The 19869-nt window shown below is 43.8% G+C and overlaps 1 protein-coding gene and 1 long non-coding RNA gene across 3 annotated transcripts; one reads left to right on the top strand and one right to left on the bottom strand.

Annotated features, from left to right (window-relative positions):
- The first annotated feature begins 11301 nt into the window (after positions 1-11301).
- LOC117853747 (14 kDa zinc-binding protein) lies at positions 11302-13352 on the top strand. The gene is made up of 6 exons (XM_034736036.2): positions 11302-11457; positions 11552-11611; positions 12468-12554; positions 12635-12782; positions 12867-12984; positions 13088-13352. The coding sequence occupies exons 1-6, from the start codon at positions 11402-11404 to the stop codon at positions 13153-13155; spliced, it is 537 nt and encodes a 178-aa protein (XP_034591927.1). The 5' UTR covers positions 11302-11401; the 3' UTR covers positions 13156-13352.
- A 2526-nt stretch (positions 13353-15878) lies between these two features.
- LOC117853748 (uncharacterized) lies at positions 15879-19312 on the bottom strand. 2 transcript variants are annotated; one of them, XR_004640102.2, is made up of 4 exons: positions 17977-19312; positions 17840-17913; positions 16649-16843; positions 15879-16564 (listed from the first exon to the last, which is right to left on the bottom strand). It is a non-coding gene; the product is annotated as an uncharacterized lncRNA (long non-coding RNA). The 2 variants fall into 2 exon arrangements; XR_011898094.1 differs by having other exon boundaries at positions 15879-16843.
- Positions 19313-19869: the final 557 nt, after the last annotated feature.

Below are 19869 nucleotides of genomic sequence, written 5' to 3'. Positions count from 1 at the left end.
TAATCCATGATTTGACAATGTGGTGCTACAATAACTATTTGCTAATGATGGATTAATTAGGCTTAATAGATTCGTCTCGCGAATTAGCACATGGTTCTGCAATTAGTTTTATAATTAGCTCATGTTTAGTTCTTCTGATTAGCATCCGAACATCCGATGTGACACTGTTAAAGTTTAGCATCTCGTATCCAAACACCCCCTTAGTAAGGCCCATCTATCGCTGTGGGTGGATAATGGAAAATGTAAGGGAAAAGATGAACCACAGGCTAGGAATTTGAATTTTTAGCCGATCAACCCATGTTACCCATGTTAGCTCATTTATGTTGGCGACATTCTACCTTTTTCTCTCAACTGGTTCAAGAATAGTATCAATGAACATGCTAGGTATCCCAAATAACAAAATGAAGGCACAAATGCAGGATTTTCCCTATTGATCTTGTGTTCATAACCAAATTAGTTACTCTTAATTGATCATTTTAAATGATCTCACAAACTAAATGAGCTGTAATACATATAGTTTTTCTTGTTTGTTATATTTGTTGAGCGTATCAGAGTGAAAGAATATATCACGTTCTTTTTATCATATCAGTTAATACTCATTTCTAAAGTCACTTTTTGTAAACTTACATGCTGAATAATGAATTTAGATTATGCCAAATAGGTTCGGTAAATTAATCTTATCTTCTTTTGCAGTGTTGGAAAGATCATAGCCGTTGCACTGCTGGTTTAGAACCAGGGCAACCACATCATTTGCAGCCAACCCTACTCAAATGAGTGCTCAGCACCAAATTGTCTACCAGCAAGCCCAGCAATTCCACTAACAGCTCCAGCCGCCATCGCCGTCGTTCGCGTACCTCCTAAACTCCTAAACGTGAACGAGAAGTTGGCGGCGAGCATGATGCTGAAATTGTGGCCGCATACGGACGACGACAACGATGACATTGGCAGCATTGTTGGTGGTGGTGGCAGCTCCAGTAGTCCACCACGCAGTCTGCAGCTGTGGCGGCCGCAAGAAGAAGGACCAAAGTTAGTGACGAATCTAGCGCAATGAGCTAGGAGGGCTCCATCTTCCTCGATCTTCCTCCCTCTTTATTCCCTTCCTCCTTTTCTTCTTCCTTTACCCTCTTTTCTTCTTCTTATCCTTCATCCATGGCTAAAATTGTAGGAGGGGCTCAAGGGGGGAGGGCTCCATTGCGTCTAGAGCTGTAGGAGGGGCTTAAGCCCCGGCCGCCCCACAGCTCGATCCGGCCCTGACAAGAGCCATCCTCACCGCAAGAAGATGGACCGTCCGCTCGAGGTCACCGTCGCCGCGACAACGCCTGCCAACATGTCCGCACCCACCGCTGTGCCAGCGCAGTCTCTGGTGAGGGTTCATCTCAGTACCTTTTGATCTAGTAGCCAATGTTAATTATATTGTTAACTTCTGGGTTATATTTAGGGGGAAAAGTCTTATTGACCTCCATGCACTATAATTCGAGTATGTGTTTGTAGGGGGGCTCCTGCCCCCTAGCCCCCACGTTGGATCCACCCCTAGGAGAGGGGGTAGTGGGAGGACGGGAGGTCACGGGTGAAGGCAAAGATGCCAGAGTTGGAGGTGAGCGTGGTGAAAGGATCCATGGCATCGGGTGGGAGAAAAAACAGAGTAGAATAAAGGGTCTAGCATTTTTAATAGATAATTTGTTAGTTTTAATATTTTAATGTTGCCACGTTAGCCTACACATGTTAAAATTGCTTCCATGTTAGTGCCATGTAGGAAAAAACTAGAGTGGTGTCGGGTGAAGGAGGTCACTTGTCTTGCTTTGAGAGTATGATGGGCCAGAACTAGAGATGCCTATTCGTAAGCTGGCGTGAGAAGAGACAACGTCAGGTTACTCAAGACATGAGGGGACAATCAATCGCCAAGATAATTGTTACGACTTGAAGTTGAGGCTGCTGAGGAGTGCGATATTTGCATGGAGGAGTATGTACGGGGAGATCAGGTTGGATCACAGACGGCACTAGAGCTGCCTGTCTGAGGTGTAGGAGTGGCAGAGCCAAGGTTTAAAGTTAGGGGGACTTGCTCTTCTTCTTCTTAGGGAGGGGGGTGAGGGTTGGCGGGGTTGAGCCCCCATGTAGATCCACCCCTGGTAGGGAGGTCGTCTGATCATGTGGTGTAGGATAGGACATGAGGGAGACACTATCTTTATATATTTATTATAGAACTTGGATCTTGTCTATTAATGGTACTCGTATAGAGTGGTAGAACTTCGTATGTACTCGTAGCATTTCTAGGTGGATTCTTTGTTGGACCTATGTTAACCTGTGAAAATCAGAGGCTTGTGATAGACTCCGCGGCCTTTGGCTTTTGATTGGTGGTTTAAATTGCCAAGAGCAGTGTACAAGTAGGACTGCTCCACGGCCACTGTCATGTTGTGTCTGTGGAGGCCTTACTCTGAAAGTCTTGTTGATCGCCTGTATTAGTCCCTGGATTAGTAGGCTAATACAATTATCATCACAATTCAGTATTTAAGCAATAAAAGGTGTATAAATTAATAAGAACTCAAATTCACCTTAACGCAGCGAAGAGAAGTGCAGGTGCCCATCCACTAACAAGATGGTTTGAAACACCTGGAGGCGTATACCTGCACAATGAAAGCAAGGCTGAGTACACTTATGAATGGTACTCAGCAAATCCTAGTGTTAAAATTATGTTAAATGCCAGGGAGATCAAGGGTAGGGTATGAGGCTTGATAATAAACCTATTTTATGCAAGGTGAGGTGAAATTTTGGAAAAAGAGGAGGAAGAAGGCATCTTTTATTGTGTTGGTGGCCCTAGAGGGGGAGTCTTACCTCCCCTAGCAGTTTCCAAGTTTTAAACAGCTCTAGAGGACATCAGGGTCCTTTTGGGCCGGCTTACACCTTATTCCAGTATTAGTCTCATAGGGCCTCGGCCCTTTCTCTCCATCCCTAAGTCATGATTGCTAATCGACGGGAGCTTTAACTATGTGGGCTCATAATCGTGAGCCTTAGCTATCCAGATAGATTTATGACTCTGCGCAGAGGTGTACACTTTACCCATACATCCGATTAGCTCGAAAGGCGGTACTGACCTACGAGATTCATACCTGCCCGTGCCTATCTCTAGGCAGCATTCCCTAGGTCCATCCATGGATATGCTGGAGTCTAAACAGGGGTGACTATCATCCGCTACGCGGATATCAACTCGGGAAAATGTGCACATAGTAAGTAGGGCCTCTGCTCTAAGGGTCTCCGACCCTCTCAGTCAACCCGTGCCGACTAGACCTAGGACTATGCGAAGGTCCTGCTCCAGCATCTTTGTTGCCCACTGTGGCCCCTTGGGATGGATTTCTAGGTTTAGCTAGCGGGGTGTGAACTAAGACCTCACATAAACAGGCACTCCCAAAAGTTGTACATTTTGGCACGTATGGTTGCACGTTTCAATAGAAAGACTTTCCCGTGAGCTGATCCTTATGCGACCGAAGTAATCTTTTGGGACAGGATCCTCTACCGAGGCTGCCCCCTTACTTTCTTATCATGTCCTTAATGGGTTCTAACTCTTTAGTTGGTTGATTTTATTACTAAACTCTCACCTTCTAGGGTTTTCTATAAAAACATAATAATTGTGATATTTCTAAAGAATTCTATTTCGAAATGCCTGTCGGTCATCGATCTAGTCATGACCGGGGTCATTAATAGGATTTCTGGCTAGAAATGGCTTCAAGTCAAGGCGAGGAGGGAATAGAGGTGGGTTGCTGCTATAACCTTGCAGAATATGCAGTTCAAGTTACTATCTTAGTAGATTTTATTATTTCTAAAAATATAGAATAAAATATGATCAAGGAGGTTGGTGCTAGGACTTGCCTTCATTGATGCTCTTTAACGCTTCCTAGGGTGACCAGGTCTTCGGCTTCACATCCTTTTGGATCCTCAGCTTTGGGGTGGAGTCTGATCGTCTACCAACTATAAAGGCATATAAAATAACAATGAATCTAACAATACATCAATCAATGCATAAGGAATGAAAAGGAAGAAGGATGAAGAGCACCCTAGGAATTACCTAGTAGTTAAAGGTGAATCCCCGGATACTCGATGGATAATTCATTAATTATTTAGAATTAGATTTCTAAATAATTAGTGAATTAGATGGTTGGGTTTTAAAGAAAGTTCTAGAAAATAATGAATAATTTTCCTGGGGTTTTATGAGGTTTTGGTCGGATGGCATAATGGCTTAGGTTGGGAGGATATTTGGGTTTTGGGCAAGTGGCATAAAGGCTTAGGTTGGGAGGATATTTGGGTTTTAATTGGGAAGCATAACAGTTGTGCTTGGATGAGAATTGGATTTCTAGTTGGGTAGCATAGCAGTTATGCTAGGAGGCCATCTAAGGTTCTGTTTGAGCAGCATAACAGCTATGTGGCGGAACGGGCCAGAGATCTGAGTAGATCCTTAAGGGGTTGGGGTCACTAGGGAATTGTGGAATGATCCTAAAGAGTAGAACTTGAAAGCTTGTGCGACAGTTGGTCTGTCCCGGCACTATGGGATAGCACACATGGCGACAAACACAGTCGGGCAAGATCAAGTGGGATCGAAACCAGAGAGCTCGTACAACGGGCACCACTTTGTCCCGATGCTAGGGGATAGTACACATGGAGATAGAGGGGCCGGTACAAGGTTAGGTGGATGCGCGGCAGCGATAGGGGTTAACGGTGACAATAGGGTAGCGAGGAATAGCCGGCTGGGTGCTGTTAACAACGCGGGTAAGGTGGCTACAGGTCGCACGGCACACTCGACTTCGGCCCGACCCGGCACCTATGGGTTAGGGCACCACGACCGGTGGAGGTGGTGCGACATCTTTCCTAAAATGGTTGGGGTTTTAAGATCTTAGTATAGCAAAGCGACATTTGGTGTACACATAATAGGGTTTTTCTATTATGTGAGGGAATGATATTTTGGAAAAGAGCTTGAATGGGATGAACAATGGGAAAATAATACATGTATAGGCTTATAATATTTTGTAGTATTTTTGGTAATTTTTGGGGAATTTTTGGAGAAGAAGAAGGGATCTACGTAGAAGTTGGGGTACACTCACTGGGTGTGCCTAGCAATTAAAAAGGGGCTAACGCAGGTAGGTGGGGGTGCGTCGTACTGTTTTGTGGACTGGGTTCATGTTCCGGTGGACCAGGGGTGCTAGGGGTGAGTGAAGCACGTGAGCCGAGTGCACGCGGGCATTGGAGGGGAAGGTGGACGGCATTAGTGGTGGCGTTGGCCTTGGGCCCACATGGTAGGGAGAGAGAGAGCGGGACGGAGGGTGGACGGGGGGTGATGGCAGGGTGGGGTGGCACCGGCGTCGGGCGGCGCCACCATGTGCGCCATGCGCACCGCCGCTGGCTCGGGTGGCGTTGGGGCTTGTCAGGTGAGCGAGAGGGGGTGCACTGGCGGCGGCATGGTTGAAATGATGTGGCGGCGCGCGGCGGCGCACGGCGGCGCGGAGGGAGGCTAGCGGAGGCGCTGGCATCAGCGGAGCGATGCTGACGTGGGGGAAGGGGAGCAGGTCTGGACCGCAGGCGTGCAGTGGGCCGGAGAGGAGCTGGGCCGATGCGTTGAGGAGGCCATATGGGCCTGGTGGTCGGGCTGGGCTGCAGCGGAAAAAGGGAGGAAAGGTGGGTGGTAGACCGGGTCGAAAGAAGGATTGGGCCAAAAAGGAGGTTGTTGGCCCGCGACGGTTTTGAAGGATTTTCCTATTTGTTTGAAATGGAATTTGAGTTTAAAGTTTGGAAGAAATTTCAGATAGGAGTCAAGATGAGGTGTGAGTTTGGGATAGAATTGAGATGAAGGTTTTTGGAGGGAGTTTTTGGAGGGAATTTTTGGGTTTGATGATGAAAGGATTAGATTGGACATTTGAATGTTATATTTGGATAATATTTAGAAAGAATTTAGTGTAGGGTTTGGATGAGTTTAAATTCAAATATTAATCTAGGAAGAGTTTTATCAGGAGGAATGTTTCTAGAGCAATCAAATGCAACATATATGCTCATATTCACGCAAGGTTTATTTGTAAAAAGAGTTTTGAATATTTGGGAAGAGAGAGTAGGTTTAGTTTAAAGAAAAATTTTAAAAAAAATATGTATTTTTAAATGCTCTAAAAAGATGGAATGTTACAATGTCCACCTCGTCGCCTCGTCATCATGGCGTGAGGCCCTGTTACAGTGGGCGTGATTGGTTGCCAGCCTTCGCTGGCCACGCCACAGTCTGTGGCGGTCTATTTTGGCGCCACAGCCTGTGGCGTGGCGAGCGGAGGCCACCAACCAAGCAGGCTCAGTATCTACAGCTAAAGTGGGAAATTAACTTTTTACCATCGATCTTAGATGACCGCTTTTGAAAATAAAAACGCCCCATTTGCTTTGTTGCCTTTTTTTTGCAATTGGAGATAGAGCTTTTTTAGAAACGACTACCAAGATGCCAATGGAAATATAATGAATGTATTGCTCCAAATAAAAAAACAGAGACCAAGCTTAATACCTTAATTTTTTTTGAGAAAAGACCTTAATTTTTTTTTGAGGAAAGACCTTAATTTATTATATAAGTGGGCTTCTCAAAGAGAAATATTGTCAATATTCAGGAAGTCAATTGCAAGTGGCATATTGAATTTTCCGGCCACCCCTCCCACAGGAAAAATGTGCTTACATAAGATACACAGTTTATTAGTCGGACAAAGCGGATAATTAGTCGGACTAAAAGGCCACGTGATCATCCTAAATGGTCATTTAGGTGAACACAACTGGACACCATATGTAGGGTTTACACGCTGCGTAACTCGTCAAAGCGGCTGTTTAGGCAAACAGCAATCCCACCACACCTTAAGGACTACTAGTTCATCACACTGTATAAATTTGGAACTGCAAGTATTAGTGACACATTTGGAGAGTTGATGCAAAGAAAATTACATTGGCCATATGCACATATCCTTTCTATATGGTAATAATTTTAGCTTGTGAAGTTTGCCAAGTTGGTTGGACAATTTAAGAACATTAATTCGAGCCGTATAACATTTACTTTCTTTTCTACCATGTCTCCTCTTTTCTCATATCATCATGTTTTCTCCTTATCCTCCGTGCCTCCCTAGTCCTTATTTTCCATTCTAATATTCATTCTACAATCCTTTTTTAAATATTAGTTCAGAGAAGTTTCTCAAAAAGAAGAATAATTAAGAGGAGTAAATCTACATATAAAGAAAAACTTAGTTTAGAAATGAAATAGAATAGCTGTGCTCGAGCTAAGAATACATACCAACAATTAATTACGAGGGGAGAAAACTTACAAAGTAAGGAGATGAGGTCATGAAACAGTAAAAGGTTTTATAGGTGACATTACCTTAAATACCTTGAATGATAATTTAGATTGGCCATTTGCCGGTTCTAAAGTATTTCTTGGTGTAATAGGAGCACCAGGTACAAAACCATTACGTTACAGGTTAAAAAATCCAGTTGATTTGTATCCATCAGCCCGCAAAACAAAAGGAAAAAATGTTTATGAAAATATGGATATCTATATAACGAAAAACCGGTGGCTTTGATTTTATACCGTCCAGCAAACAAAAAAGTGTGCCTTGGTGTCTCCATAGCGGGATGGATTGTTAGCAACCCCCTTAATCCAATACAAACAACACAGGCAATCTGATACAATAGTAGCTGACACAAGTATGAGGGAAATAGAGTTTGGGATAGGTAGAAAAGCAAGGGGATCGAAGAGGACTAGAAATGCATCAGGGAGATCCGGAGGAAGAAGATCAGATTGCAGGGAAGGAAAGAGTAGTAGAGATGAGGAAGAACATGAGATAGACTTGTTCTGGTAATTTCCTCGATGCCTCCCCTTCTGCTATGCTGCTCCTTTTGTAACGAAGATACTTGGCCTGGGCTTTGGTGACTTGGGCCGCTCGATAGAATGGGCTGACCCGTTCCTAACATGGATCAACCTATAGAGATTAAGGAATTATGAACTCGCTTCCAATGGCATACACACACATACATATCCAATGGCGTACTATATATCAACTTACAATCCAGCCAGCTTGTAGGCAGGCTTTCCATTTGACACCCACATTACTGCAGCGGTCAACTCCACGCCGCTCCACCTGTATATCCACCGGTAGAGAAGGGCTATCCGCTCTATATCTTGCGTACTCGGACAAATATCTGATGACATGTGGAAAGACTATACAATGCTTATCTACAGCGAAACAGAAGAAATGGTGCTTGATTTGTATTTTTTTTGAACAATAAAGGCTATATAATTGTAGTTTCAATTATTTGGCATAATGTAATCTTTCTCCCCGAATATGCACCATCTGAGACATAAATGCTATACGAGGAAACAACCAATCCAGTAACAAATAACTTCTGATAAATGAATAACCAAAATAATTGTCCGCTAACAAGATGCTAATAAGACTATTCTCAGTGGGGATTTTATGGGCAATAAATAAGCTGTCATGTAGATAATTTTGATGACGTGGCACAATATTTACGAAGTGAGAGAGGAAACCAGTTTCATGGGGATGAAACCATGTGTACACTGTTTACAACATAACTTGTGTCTTGCATGTAGTCTTGAAAACAACAAAAGATGAAATAATGCATTGTTGGACCTATTTCATCCATGAACTAAATGCTCACTTGCTTAGGTGGTATTCTTGAAAATATAAATATGAAGAATGGCTTAATGCATAAGTGATAAATGAGTTTTAAATACCAAACCGAAATATTTCATAGCAAATTTCACCTAAAATTTAACATAGGAAAAGAACTGAAGAACTCCACAAAATTATGATTGCCATTAAATGCCATGAATATCTCCCGGTTTATTTTATCTTTCTGGAGATAGTTGACCGTCGTCATCAATTCTGGTGCTGATAGAACGTCTAACTCCTGTAACTTCGCAACACACCTGGCCATTGTGTAATGATCGTGTCTCTGCTCCCGGGATTGCTTAAGTTGCGGTCTATTTGGGCAAACTTAAAATTCCTAACCTATGGCTTCCACTATTAGTATCAAAACATATATTAGAGCATGCTATCTAGATATGCATCTATGGTTGATCTAGTATAAACTTTCCATCCAAAATAAGTTTTGCAACCTAGAGTCAATCCTATCAACACTACCGGGGATTATGCTTTCAGTACCGGTTCCAAACTTCCCTTTAGTATCGGTTGTACAACTGGTATTGCTAAAGGGATCCATTTAGTACCGGTTGGCACTAACTTGTTTTGCACCAAAAAATAAAGTCTCGCGTCGTGCGCGGTCCGTGGGATTCGAACCCACGATCTTAAGCGCATGTGATGGAGGTAGATTTGCTTTCCTTTTGAAGTAATCCATGGAGGGCCTTTAGTACCAGGTCCTAACACCACCCAGTCCTAAAAGTGTCCCTCCGGGGGATCCCAAATTTGGACCATGACCGGTACTAAGAGAATGGATGAAAGGTCATTTTTCTAGTAGTGCAATACTATTCTAGAATGTAAAGGCACTCAAGTTGCAAGTATGACATGCGGAAACATAAAGGAGTGGGTTAGAAAGGATGCAAACTCGGCACGACGATTTATCCTGTGGTATTGGTAGGCAAATGCCACCCCTAGTCCACGTTGGAGCTCCATCAAGGATATGCTCCTGGTCACCAAGTCTCTCTCGGTCAAGGTCTTGGACTCGCCACAAAGTCTCTCACCAAGTTGGATGAGAAGCTTGCCACTAAGGCGGCTCACCACTCCCTCTCTTCTGGTCATCTTGACGTCGTATCCACTACGGAGTTTCTCCACGAAGGAAGGAGTCTCCTCGTTCCCCGCACACGGTTGTCGCCACTGCTCCACACCAAGCCGGAGGGTCGAAGACTAGCCGACGAGCCACCAAGGCTCCAAGGCGTCAGCACACTTAGCTTACAATGGTGGTTCACTCCTTGAACCAATCACAAGGTAGCAGCACCTTGCATTCACTCTCTCTATGTTTATTCTAGCACTAATCATTCTCTAAGCATGTACTAAGCCTTTGATTAATCACTTATACACTTTTGGTGGCTTGAATGTGTTTTTGATGTGTCTTGCACTCCAATGGATTCCTACACACTCCAGCAACTTCAAATGGGTGAGTGGTGGGGGTATAAATAGCCCCAAGACCTCAAAGAGCCATTACTCCAACGTCCCGTTAAAGTATACCATCGGATGTTTCGATGTTCTCTTTTGGTAGCCATCGGAACATCCGGTGCCCCCTACTGCCGCAAGTAGCCGTTGGACCCCCTGATGAAATCACTCCGATGCTTTGTCTGACGCTTCATCCGATGCACCATCGGGATATCCAGTGCTGAAGGATTTCTAGCCAAAATCTCTCTGAAACTTGGAAAAGAAAATATGCTTCGTCCGACGATCACCTCACATAGACGTCGGATCATCCGGTGCTTCAGTCTTCCATGCCTTCGCTTCATAATTCATTCGATGCTTCTAAAAATACACTGTCGGATCATCCGGTGCTTGATGCAACTCAAGTTGATTTTCCAGTTGTACCAATTTCTCCAATGCACCATCGGATCATTCGGTGCTACTAATTTTTCTGAGTTGAATACCGCCACTTGCACACTGAAAATACCGTCACTTGGACACTTGAATTTGGACACTTGAATACCATAGAATAATCCTAAGATACCATGACTTAGGTCACTTCAATACCACCATTTGGATACGGAAAAGTACTATCATTTGGATCACTTGAATACCATGATTTGAACCTTGACATGGTTTGGTTTGCATACTTCGGACCTAGAAAACTTACAAGATTCATGCTAGGCAAAACATTAATCGCAATGACTATGTTATCACCCAATCATCAAAATTACAAACTATGGCATAATGGAGCCACGTTCTTTACATACTGCAACTGTACTGGAACCGTGTCCTCGTTGTTGGGTCGTTGTTGGGTCATTTCTTTCCATCTGCGCTAACTTACCTTGCTTGTAGCTCTCAGTTTGCTTGAATTGAGTTTCTTGTAGCTCTCAAGCTCCTGAAGGCAACCAGACTCTCAAGCACAAAATCCTTGTTTATATTTAGCCCTTTTTTCTTATGACCTTTCTTGGTTGGCTATGATTTTGGCTATTTTCTGGAATACCAATATGGTCACCATATGTCGAAGTAGTAGCATGGATGTTGATCGGCGCGCTGCAAAGTGATTTGGGCTTTTGGGCTCAGTTTAATGGGCTAACTAATTGTCACCACGAAGTAGTTTGGGCTCGTTTTGTCATGAACCCAATGCTCCATCAGCGCTAGAGCCCAGCAGGCCCGCACAACCCACTCCGTCCGCGCGGAGCCTGAGAGCAGCGTCATCCCCACGCACGGGCGCCCCACCACTCCACTCCCCAGCTTCGCCTCCAATGGCGACGAGGGCGGCGGCAGCCACGCTAACGGCAGCGACGTCCTCTCTCATCAGGTAATCTCTTCGATTCGAACCTCAAACAATAATTTCGAGCAGTTATCGCATCCAATCCTGTCCGATCTAACGCGTTCCCTCACTCCTGTTACAGGCGCTCTGCCTCGCTGCGGCCGCACGGTCTCCGGGTCCCCCGCCGCCTGCCTCCCCAAAGGTGGTAAATTTGTTCTGGAATCAGTTACGGCCGATTGTGTTGCGAGGCTCGGCTGCTTGATATGTGTATCTGCGAGATGCTCCTTTTGGATTTGGGTGGTCGTGGCCTACCGTCTGCTGCATTTACCTGCTTGCTGATAACATCCTATTGGGATTTCGTAATGATTTCATAATAATTTGTTTTCACTGCTCGGTTGCTGATGAAAGATGCGCTTGGTTCTGAATAATTTGTAGGATAACCGTGGTTAGAGTTGTTTTAATATTAGCATTGGATGTCAGTTAAACACTTGATTTGGGTCTAGAGACACTCCCTCATGCTTAGACATGGACGGTGCAAGGTGATCATTGGCATATATGCGTTCAAACAATCAGATGTAGCAAGCAATGAAGAGTCGACTAAAATTTGTGCAAGGCGAAATGCAATATCTGAATGCATCCCTGGCAGTTGGTAGTCAGTAGTGGGGAAAGGCTCATATCCAGGTTAGCTAGAAATCTACAAGTTTGAGTTGAGATTCATTCTGGGATACACCACAAATACCTCAAGTGGTTTAGTCTTCTGCGGTTATTCTTGATTTCTGTCAGCTGGTAGTCAGTAGTGGGGAAGGGCTCATAAACTGTCTTACCAGTTCCAGATAGACTTCCACAAAATGGTCATTGTGGAATCCCAGTTTGTTATATTGGTCATACAAATGTGTGTGTGCAAATTTATTCAGTTAAAAAATTCAACCAGGTCCTGCCATGTCTGGGAATCGGTAAAGCTTCAGTCCCTAATCATATGAATTTCTACCGATTATTTCACAGAACTATCAATTTTAGCTCAATGTTGAATTCTGATATATTTCTTCCTGCTACTCTAGATTTGTGCGCCACATTGCTTCATCAACGAATGAGGAAGCTGCTGCCAAAGCAGCAGCTGCCACTGCTGATACTGAAGGACCAACCATGTAAATATCATATTCTTGCTCACTCTATTATAATATTCTGTTTTGTGGCACTGAATATTCACTTTGTTTACTTTTCTCAGTTTTGACAAGATCATTGCAAAGGAGATTCCTTCAAGCATTGTCTATGAAGACGACAAAGTCTTAGCATTTAGAGATATTAATCCACAAGCCCCTGTGCACGTTCTAGTCATCCCAAAAGTTAGAGATGGACTAACTGGACTAAGCAAGGTATGTAATCTTGTGAAACAAAAGGGGGGTTTAATCTGTAAAACATTGCATCATGAATTTGATGGCAGTATCCCCTGTTCTTAGGCTGAACCAAGGCATGTTGAAATTCTGGGCCAGCTTCTTTGCGCAGTGAAAGTAGTAGCAGAGAAGGAAGGTTTGGCAAATGGGTACCGTGTTGTCATAAACAATGGGCCTGAAGGATGTAAGGACCTCATGTGCAACCTTTGTCCCATGTAATTCAGTTTGTTTCTTCTATCCAAATATTTCCATTTTTTGCTAATGATGTATCATTTATCTATCCACAGGTCAATCTGTCTATCATTTGCACTTGCATGTACTCGGTGGAAGGCAGATGAAGTGGCCCGCTGGTTAAATTACAGAGGGCGGGACATATTGCTTTATTTTGTATCCCTCTTTCTGAATTTACCGGTTGTCTGACTGTTGTTCCAAAAAGAGAACGAGCGATGTACTACTATCTGCCCCTGTGAAGATCCCCTTTGAGCACTCATCTCTGTGGTTACTGAACTTTAGCAGCAGATTCTGCGAGAACATTAAACTGGTTTAGGATCATCCTGGCAATTGTTCCCAGTTGCGCATATTTCTATAGTCAAGCATAGGACGCAGTTTGCTCAAGATTGTTTAAGCTAGCTAAGGGTCCGTTTGATAAGGCTCCCAGAGTTGATTCTTTGCTAATTCCAGCAGTAGCTTTGTCAAACAGTTTTTCAGATAGAAGTGATTTTCTGCTGATTCTATGAAGTGATTCACTGAAATGAACTAAGAGGCTAGGAGCTGGAAAAAGTAGCTTCTCCTGATTCTGTGAAGTGATTCTTCATCCTGATTTTAAGAGTTTGTGCTGGAGAATGAAAGAGAATCACTTTCAACCATAGAATCACTTCTCTCAGATAATCAGCTCTCATAGAAAATCAAAATCAGATGGAGCTCTATACCCTAAGTGTGGAACAAGATTGTTCATTCTTCTGTCTTGGAGTTCAGATAAAAGGAACTGGATCCAAAATCCAAACGAAGTGCTATAAACTGAAGGACATATATGCACGTTCAGAGCATCAGATTTAACTGCAGTCTGGTGACATTTTACAAGATGCATAGGCGATGGTTCCTGGTAACTGATCCCAAGATTTTACTATGCTAGAAAACCGTTATGCGATTCACAAACCTCACAGTGATAAACTTCGCGGGTAAGTTTGATGAGATAATGATTGATAGGAAATACAAGAACTTCGATCCCGGCAAGAACAGTGACGGGTCATAACTCTTGACAGCGCTTACAATAAGCAAAACAAAAGTGTTATCAGGTGGTTAGGCCATCATCATCACTCTAATGGAATCATTGCGTACTAAAAACCAAATCTTCAGGTCAAGCACAGCTCATTTCCGGTGTCAAGGTGCGCCTTCCCTGCCCATTCCATGTCCTCTACCAGCAATTGGGAATGCTGCATGATGCTAACCTTCACCCAGAACACGCTCGTCTCTCATCGTCTGGAAGCGAGAGGACACAGAATCGTTGAAAGATCGAGTTCCTTAGAAGAGGAGACGTTGCAATCAGAACAGATCGATGGTTAGTTGCAATGAGAGGTCACAGTAGCAGATGGTGCCGAAACGGCCATGGCAGGACACGTCTGGCTACGGATTCAGGACAGGCTACGCTACAGAGACGCATACGAATACGTGCAGGGTTGCAGCGAGGACGACAGCGCTCGGGGGCAAAACGGCAGCGTCACGAGGAGTGGTGGGCGCGCCGAGGGACCATGCGGATGGACATCCAGAGCGCTCAGCTCAACAACCTCCGTGCATGGGCTCGCGCAGTCGAGCTCTGGCTTCGTCTCGCCCTCGCCGTCCCCTTTCGCCCTCGCACACGCCAAATCTTTCTCTGCTGGCTCTCCTCTTTTCCTTGTTCTCCTCCTCGTTTGGGCACCTGGAATCAGGGTGGGGAAGAACACTTTTGCTGGTGTGAGAGGTTGAAGCTGCCAGCATGATCTGGTTGCTCAAACGCCGGCCTCTAAAGTGGCTGGAGAAGCTTCACCAGATCATGTTGTAGCTTCACTCCCTCGCAACTAGCAAAGCATCTCGTGGAGGCTGCCTGGTAAGTTTTTTCACCGGTTTATGCTGGTTGAGCATTATGCATTGGAGTAGGATGCTGGTATGTTCCTGTTTCCTCATACAGTTTGTCTTTGATCTAGCTATCTTTAAGTATATTGACATTAGATTAGCATTAGTTGTTGCTTTTTCAGACAGGTATCAGAGTAAGCTGATAAACTTTATGATGCATACTTCTTCGGCTCTCTGCCTATCAAACAAAGCCTATTGCTTTCATATTTTTAGTATGATCAAAACTACAAGAAAAAGGGAACAAAAAGCATGCACCACTTATGTTCATTTTGTTTGCACCATGAATCTTTTTGTTCAATTGATTATTAAACTTCTATCAAATTTTGCCATAATAGGTACATTTTAAATAGGGCTAATGTCATCAGTAGAATAAATTCAAATTTTATATTGAATGCTCTACTCTCGACAGACATTGCTTGTCACTCAAAACCTGCTTCTACTAATTGACGTCAATGGTCGAGAACCCCCACCATGTTAGTTACTCTCTTTGTGGCAACCCTGTGGCACACTCAAGCTATCTGTGTGGCTTACATGTAGGTCCATGGCTATTCTCGAACTATATCAATTGCAAGCTGAAAAAAATTAAACATGACCCAAAGTAACAATATGCTTTTTTAAAGAAAAGTAACAATATGCTTCAAAACATGGTATTTTTTATCACTCTATAAATTATCCTGAACAAAGTTACAAACCAAATCATATATATGAAATACCTTGTTGATAATGAAAGAGCCACCTTGGCCAATGATGTGGCCATCTGAGAAGGTATTTGTAGCGCCCTTCAACTCAGACCACTTGAAGCTAGTTGTGGGATGTATTTTTCGATGGCTGATATGGAAACAACATAACCACGTAGTTTAGTATCTTGCCCATAAACAAGTTAATTTTGTAGTTGAAACATTTAGGTTCAAGGAGAAAGGTGGTAAACATCGACAGATCTCTGAATAAAGTAGTGAGCATGGATAATCATATATGAATAGTTAGCTTTTCTCCAAATAAGTAATGTGCATACACAAATTGTTATGAAGAAAGACAACTGTAATACCCATGCGTACCGCACAAGATGCGAGCAATTGATACTTCAGTTTGCTAACTGATAGTTACATTATTAAAAGATGGTAAAAACCTATAGCAATAAGTCCATTTTTGCCCTCAACTCATGCAGCTGTCTAATTGTAACCCCGAACTCCAATATTGTTTAATTTTGACACCTCCAGCTGTGAATTCCACTTTAATTTGGCTCCTGAGCTGGGAACAGCTAGCGGATTATGAATGACAGGGTCAAAACTAGAGCAAAAGTTGAGGGCCCAATAAATATGGAAATTTAAAAGTAGATAGGACTGGCCAAAAGTTGATAGGACTGCAGTAACCCCATCTTCTGGTTCATCTTCAGAATTTTTGAGATACACTAACCCTCATATGAGTTGCTACTGTAAGATATCAGGATGAAATGTGTCGTCAGCAAGAGAAATTAAGATCAATTGTAATCTTAAAGTGTCTACTGCTGTCGGAGTCTTTCCCCTTCGGTGCACAAGAGAAGGACTGAACAACGAAAACTTCAAAAGGATCGCCAAACTGCAGACCTGACCAAAATTATTATTGCAGAGGTAACAATAACCCGAGATGGCAGACATGTCTTTATGTCAATTTTTTCCCTGCGTTTGTGAATACCCATTGATGAAAAATCTGAGTCTCGTAGCAATCTTAAAATATGTACAGTTATTCTTTGCATTCCTTACCAGCACTGTAGACTGTAGTCAGAACTATGCAATCTTCAAGATGTCTTTCAATATCTCCACACACGCTGCTTCTCTGAAGATGGCAAGATGCAACTTGTAGACAGCATTTGTTCTTGAGTAGTAGCAACAGATATTCCAGGCGTTAACAGATTCTGAGTTGGGCTTGCATTTCAGTCGGTTTGTTTTCAGTGTTCACTGCATAACAATGCATGATTGAATTAAACGCAAACGCAAAGACATGTGAACGAAGCGTGATTACCCCAGTCAGCGGTGAAGGTGTAAATGAGATGTCCAATAATTCTGCCGGAATTGCGCTGTTCACATGCCGGCAAGATGAGGAGGCGCAGGTCCCGGATCGCCGCCGGTGGCGACAAAAAGTAAACCGTACTGGAAACATCCAGAGGCCATGGAAGAGTCCTCCAATGCCGGCCGGCTCGTCGCTTTCTGTAGGAATCGGAGAAAAGGCATGTAGGATTGGAAGAGGGCGAGGATGGAGCTTTATGATTCCGGCGGAGAGGGCGGCGGCGGGCGCGCGGCACCGGACGGGCGGGAGGAAGAGGCGGTTCTGACCAGGGTGGTACCGGGCCCGAAACAGGGGGGAGAGCAACTCCAAGAGTATCCTAAAAAATTCTTCCCCAAAACTATATATTGGGGGTTCTCCTAAAAAAATTTCCCCCAAAAACATATCACTCCACAGCAGATTGCTAATAAATAGCCCCCAATATTTCAAACACGGGCCACGTCATCGTATTGGGCCCATCGGAAGGGACGCGCGGGCGTGCGAGAATCAGGATTGGGGGAGGAACACCAACGCTAAAATATACGCGGTGGCAGGCTGTTTTTTAGCGTCGCTAAAAAATTGGGGAAGGTTTAGGTGGATTGTTGGAGTTCATTTTTTCTCTCTTTTTTCCTAAAAAAAGGTATTGGGGGTAAGATTAGCAGTCTCTTGAAGTTGCTATGCACATAATCGGATCGCGATTCCAAACCAAGGGTTCCAAACTGGAGGGTGTTTTGAAAAGTTCCAAGGGGGCCTCCTGCAAATTGTCTGGCCCGTCCGCAAGCCAGCCGGCGAGCCCGCGCCGCCGCCGGCGACCGCCCAGGCGAGCCTACATCCAATAAAGGCCCCAAACGTGGCGGCGGTTCTCTGCTCATAGTCTATATTCCGCTCCCCTGGGAGGAAAAGAGACACACCTGTGCGTCCAGCCGCCGCTCGCCAGAGCGTCGCCGCGTTCGGGCCGCCGGTTCCGTTCTTCCTGGAAGCGTGCCTGCAAAACGCAACTCATTTTTCTTCAAATGTGAGCAGCAGCACAGCTTCAGATGGTTCTCACCGGAAATGGCGCATCGATTTCTTCAGTGAATGGTTGGCAGGGAAGCGACGAGTACCCAAACTGACGGCCAGTCCTTCCCTGCTACTGGACACAACGGAACAGGTTCTGATTTTTGGAAGAGAGAACTATAAGTGTGAGCAATTTGTATTTTCAGAGATGAAGCATGTGTGGATGTGAGCAAATATCCTGGGAATTTCAAGATCCCGATTCAAACTAGTGGAAGAGAGACATGGCATTGTCATCCTGGCATTCTGATCACCAAGGATGTACAATTTCAATCTTCAGAGAAGAAGCATATGTTCATGTGAACAATAATCCTGAAGGATTCTGATTCGGCCTACATTATACAGCAACGGTCAGAAATACAAGGAAAGAACCGTACACATTTGTTGAACTTGAAGATATATATATGTGATATCAATTATTGTTGCCTCTGTTATGATCATAAATTTGGTCCAAACCATGTTTTGTCTAATCTTTAAAACATTCTCATGGTTCATGTAAACTGAATACCAGGCGTTCAAAATACCAGAGGCAATGCAAAAGAATGGACTGCATAATCCAGTATCGATGTTTCTTTAAAAGGTCGAATTAAACACTACAAGAGAAATCAAACCTGCCGTTATTTTTTTTTAAAAAAAGAAACATTAACAGAATATGATGGTGGACAGGGAATTCAAATTAATTAGATTTCTCACACAATTGAGATTACATTTCATCAACGTTTATGCAGTCAAACAAGCAAATCATATTGGCAAGACAATGAAGCCTTGGGCTAAGTCCTTGCAAACAAAAGTTCATTCCACGTTGGAGCTTGAAAGGGGAGCACAAGTCATCATTTCCGCTAGTCTTACCAAATGCAAGAGGGTGAACATGTAGCAACATGTGTTGAAGCATGGGTATAAACATCCGCTAGTCATACCAAATGCAAGAGGGTGAACAAGTGAAGGACCGGAGTGGGCGATCAGAGGAGGGTGAACAAGTGAAGGACCGGAGTGGGCGACCAGAGGAGGGTGAATGGGAGTCTTTAAAATTCTCTCTCAGGACAAAGTCTATATCCCGATTGCCACCCCAAACACAACTCACTCCTAATCGCCAAGAGGACACAAGTCAACTTGTGACAAGCTCACCTTAGGAACGATTAGAAACACTCAAAGTATAACGGAAGCAAAGCAAGACAAGATGCCGAAAAGCTTGCACAAGAGGAAAAACCAAGCTAAACCACTACTAACCACTTAGGGGGGTGTTGGGGAGGAGGGGGCTAAATTTTAGCCCCCGTCACATCGAATGTTTGGATACTAATTAGAAGTATTAAACCTAGACTAATTACAAAACTAATTACACAACCCCTAGGCTAAATCGCGAGACGAATCTATTAAGCCTAATTAGTCCATAATTTGACAACGTGGTGCTACAGTAACCATTCGCTAATGATGGATTAATTAGGCTTAATAGTTTCGTCTCGCGATTTAGCCTAGGGGTTCTGCAATTAGTTTTGTAATTAGCTTATATTTAGTCCTCCTAATTAGTATCCGAACATCTGATGTGACAGGACTAAAGTTTAACCCCCTCCTCCCAAACACCCCCTTATTAACTAAACATGCTCAAAATAATTAAATACTAGACATGATTAGCACGAGATACTACTGATTATGATTAAGTAGCTCAACACCATAACTGTGATTAACTAGCAACTATATGGATTAAAGAAGTACTATCAGCCATGCATGCGAGAGCTAGTAAATACTCAAATCATTGAATACTGTAGACAAAAAGCGACCTTTAGTTGGACCTGTCTGGATGCCGGCCTGGTGGCCTGGTGCGCGCACTGGGCCGTGCTGTTGGAGGCCTGCTCGCCCGGCCTGGTGGCGCCGTCCGCCTGGGCCGCAAGCA

Source organism: Setaria viridis, chromosome 4 (genome assembly GCF_005286985.2).
Source record: "Setaria viridis chromosome 4, Setaria_viridis_v4.0, whole genome shotgun sequence".
Taxonomy (NCBI): domain Eukaryota; kingdom Viridiplantae; phylum Streptophyta; class Magnoliopsida; order Poales; family Poaceae; genus Setaria; species Setaria viridis.
This window is presented reverse-complemented; position numbering and strand designations above follow the sequence as displayed.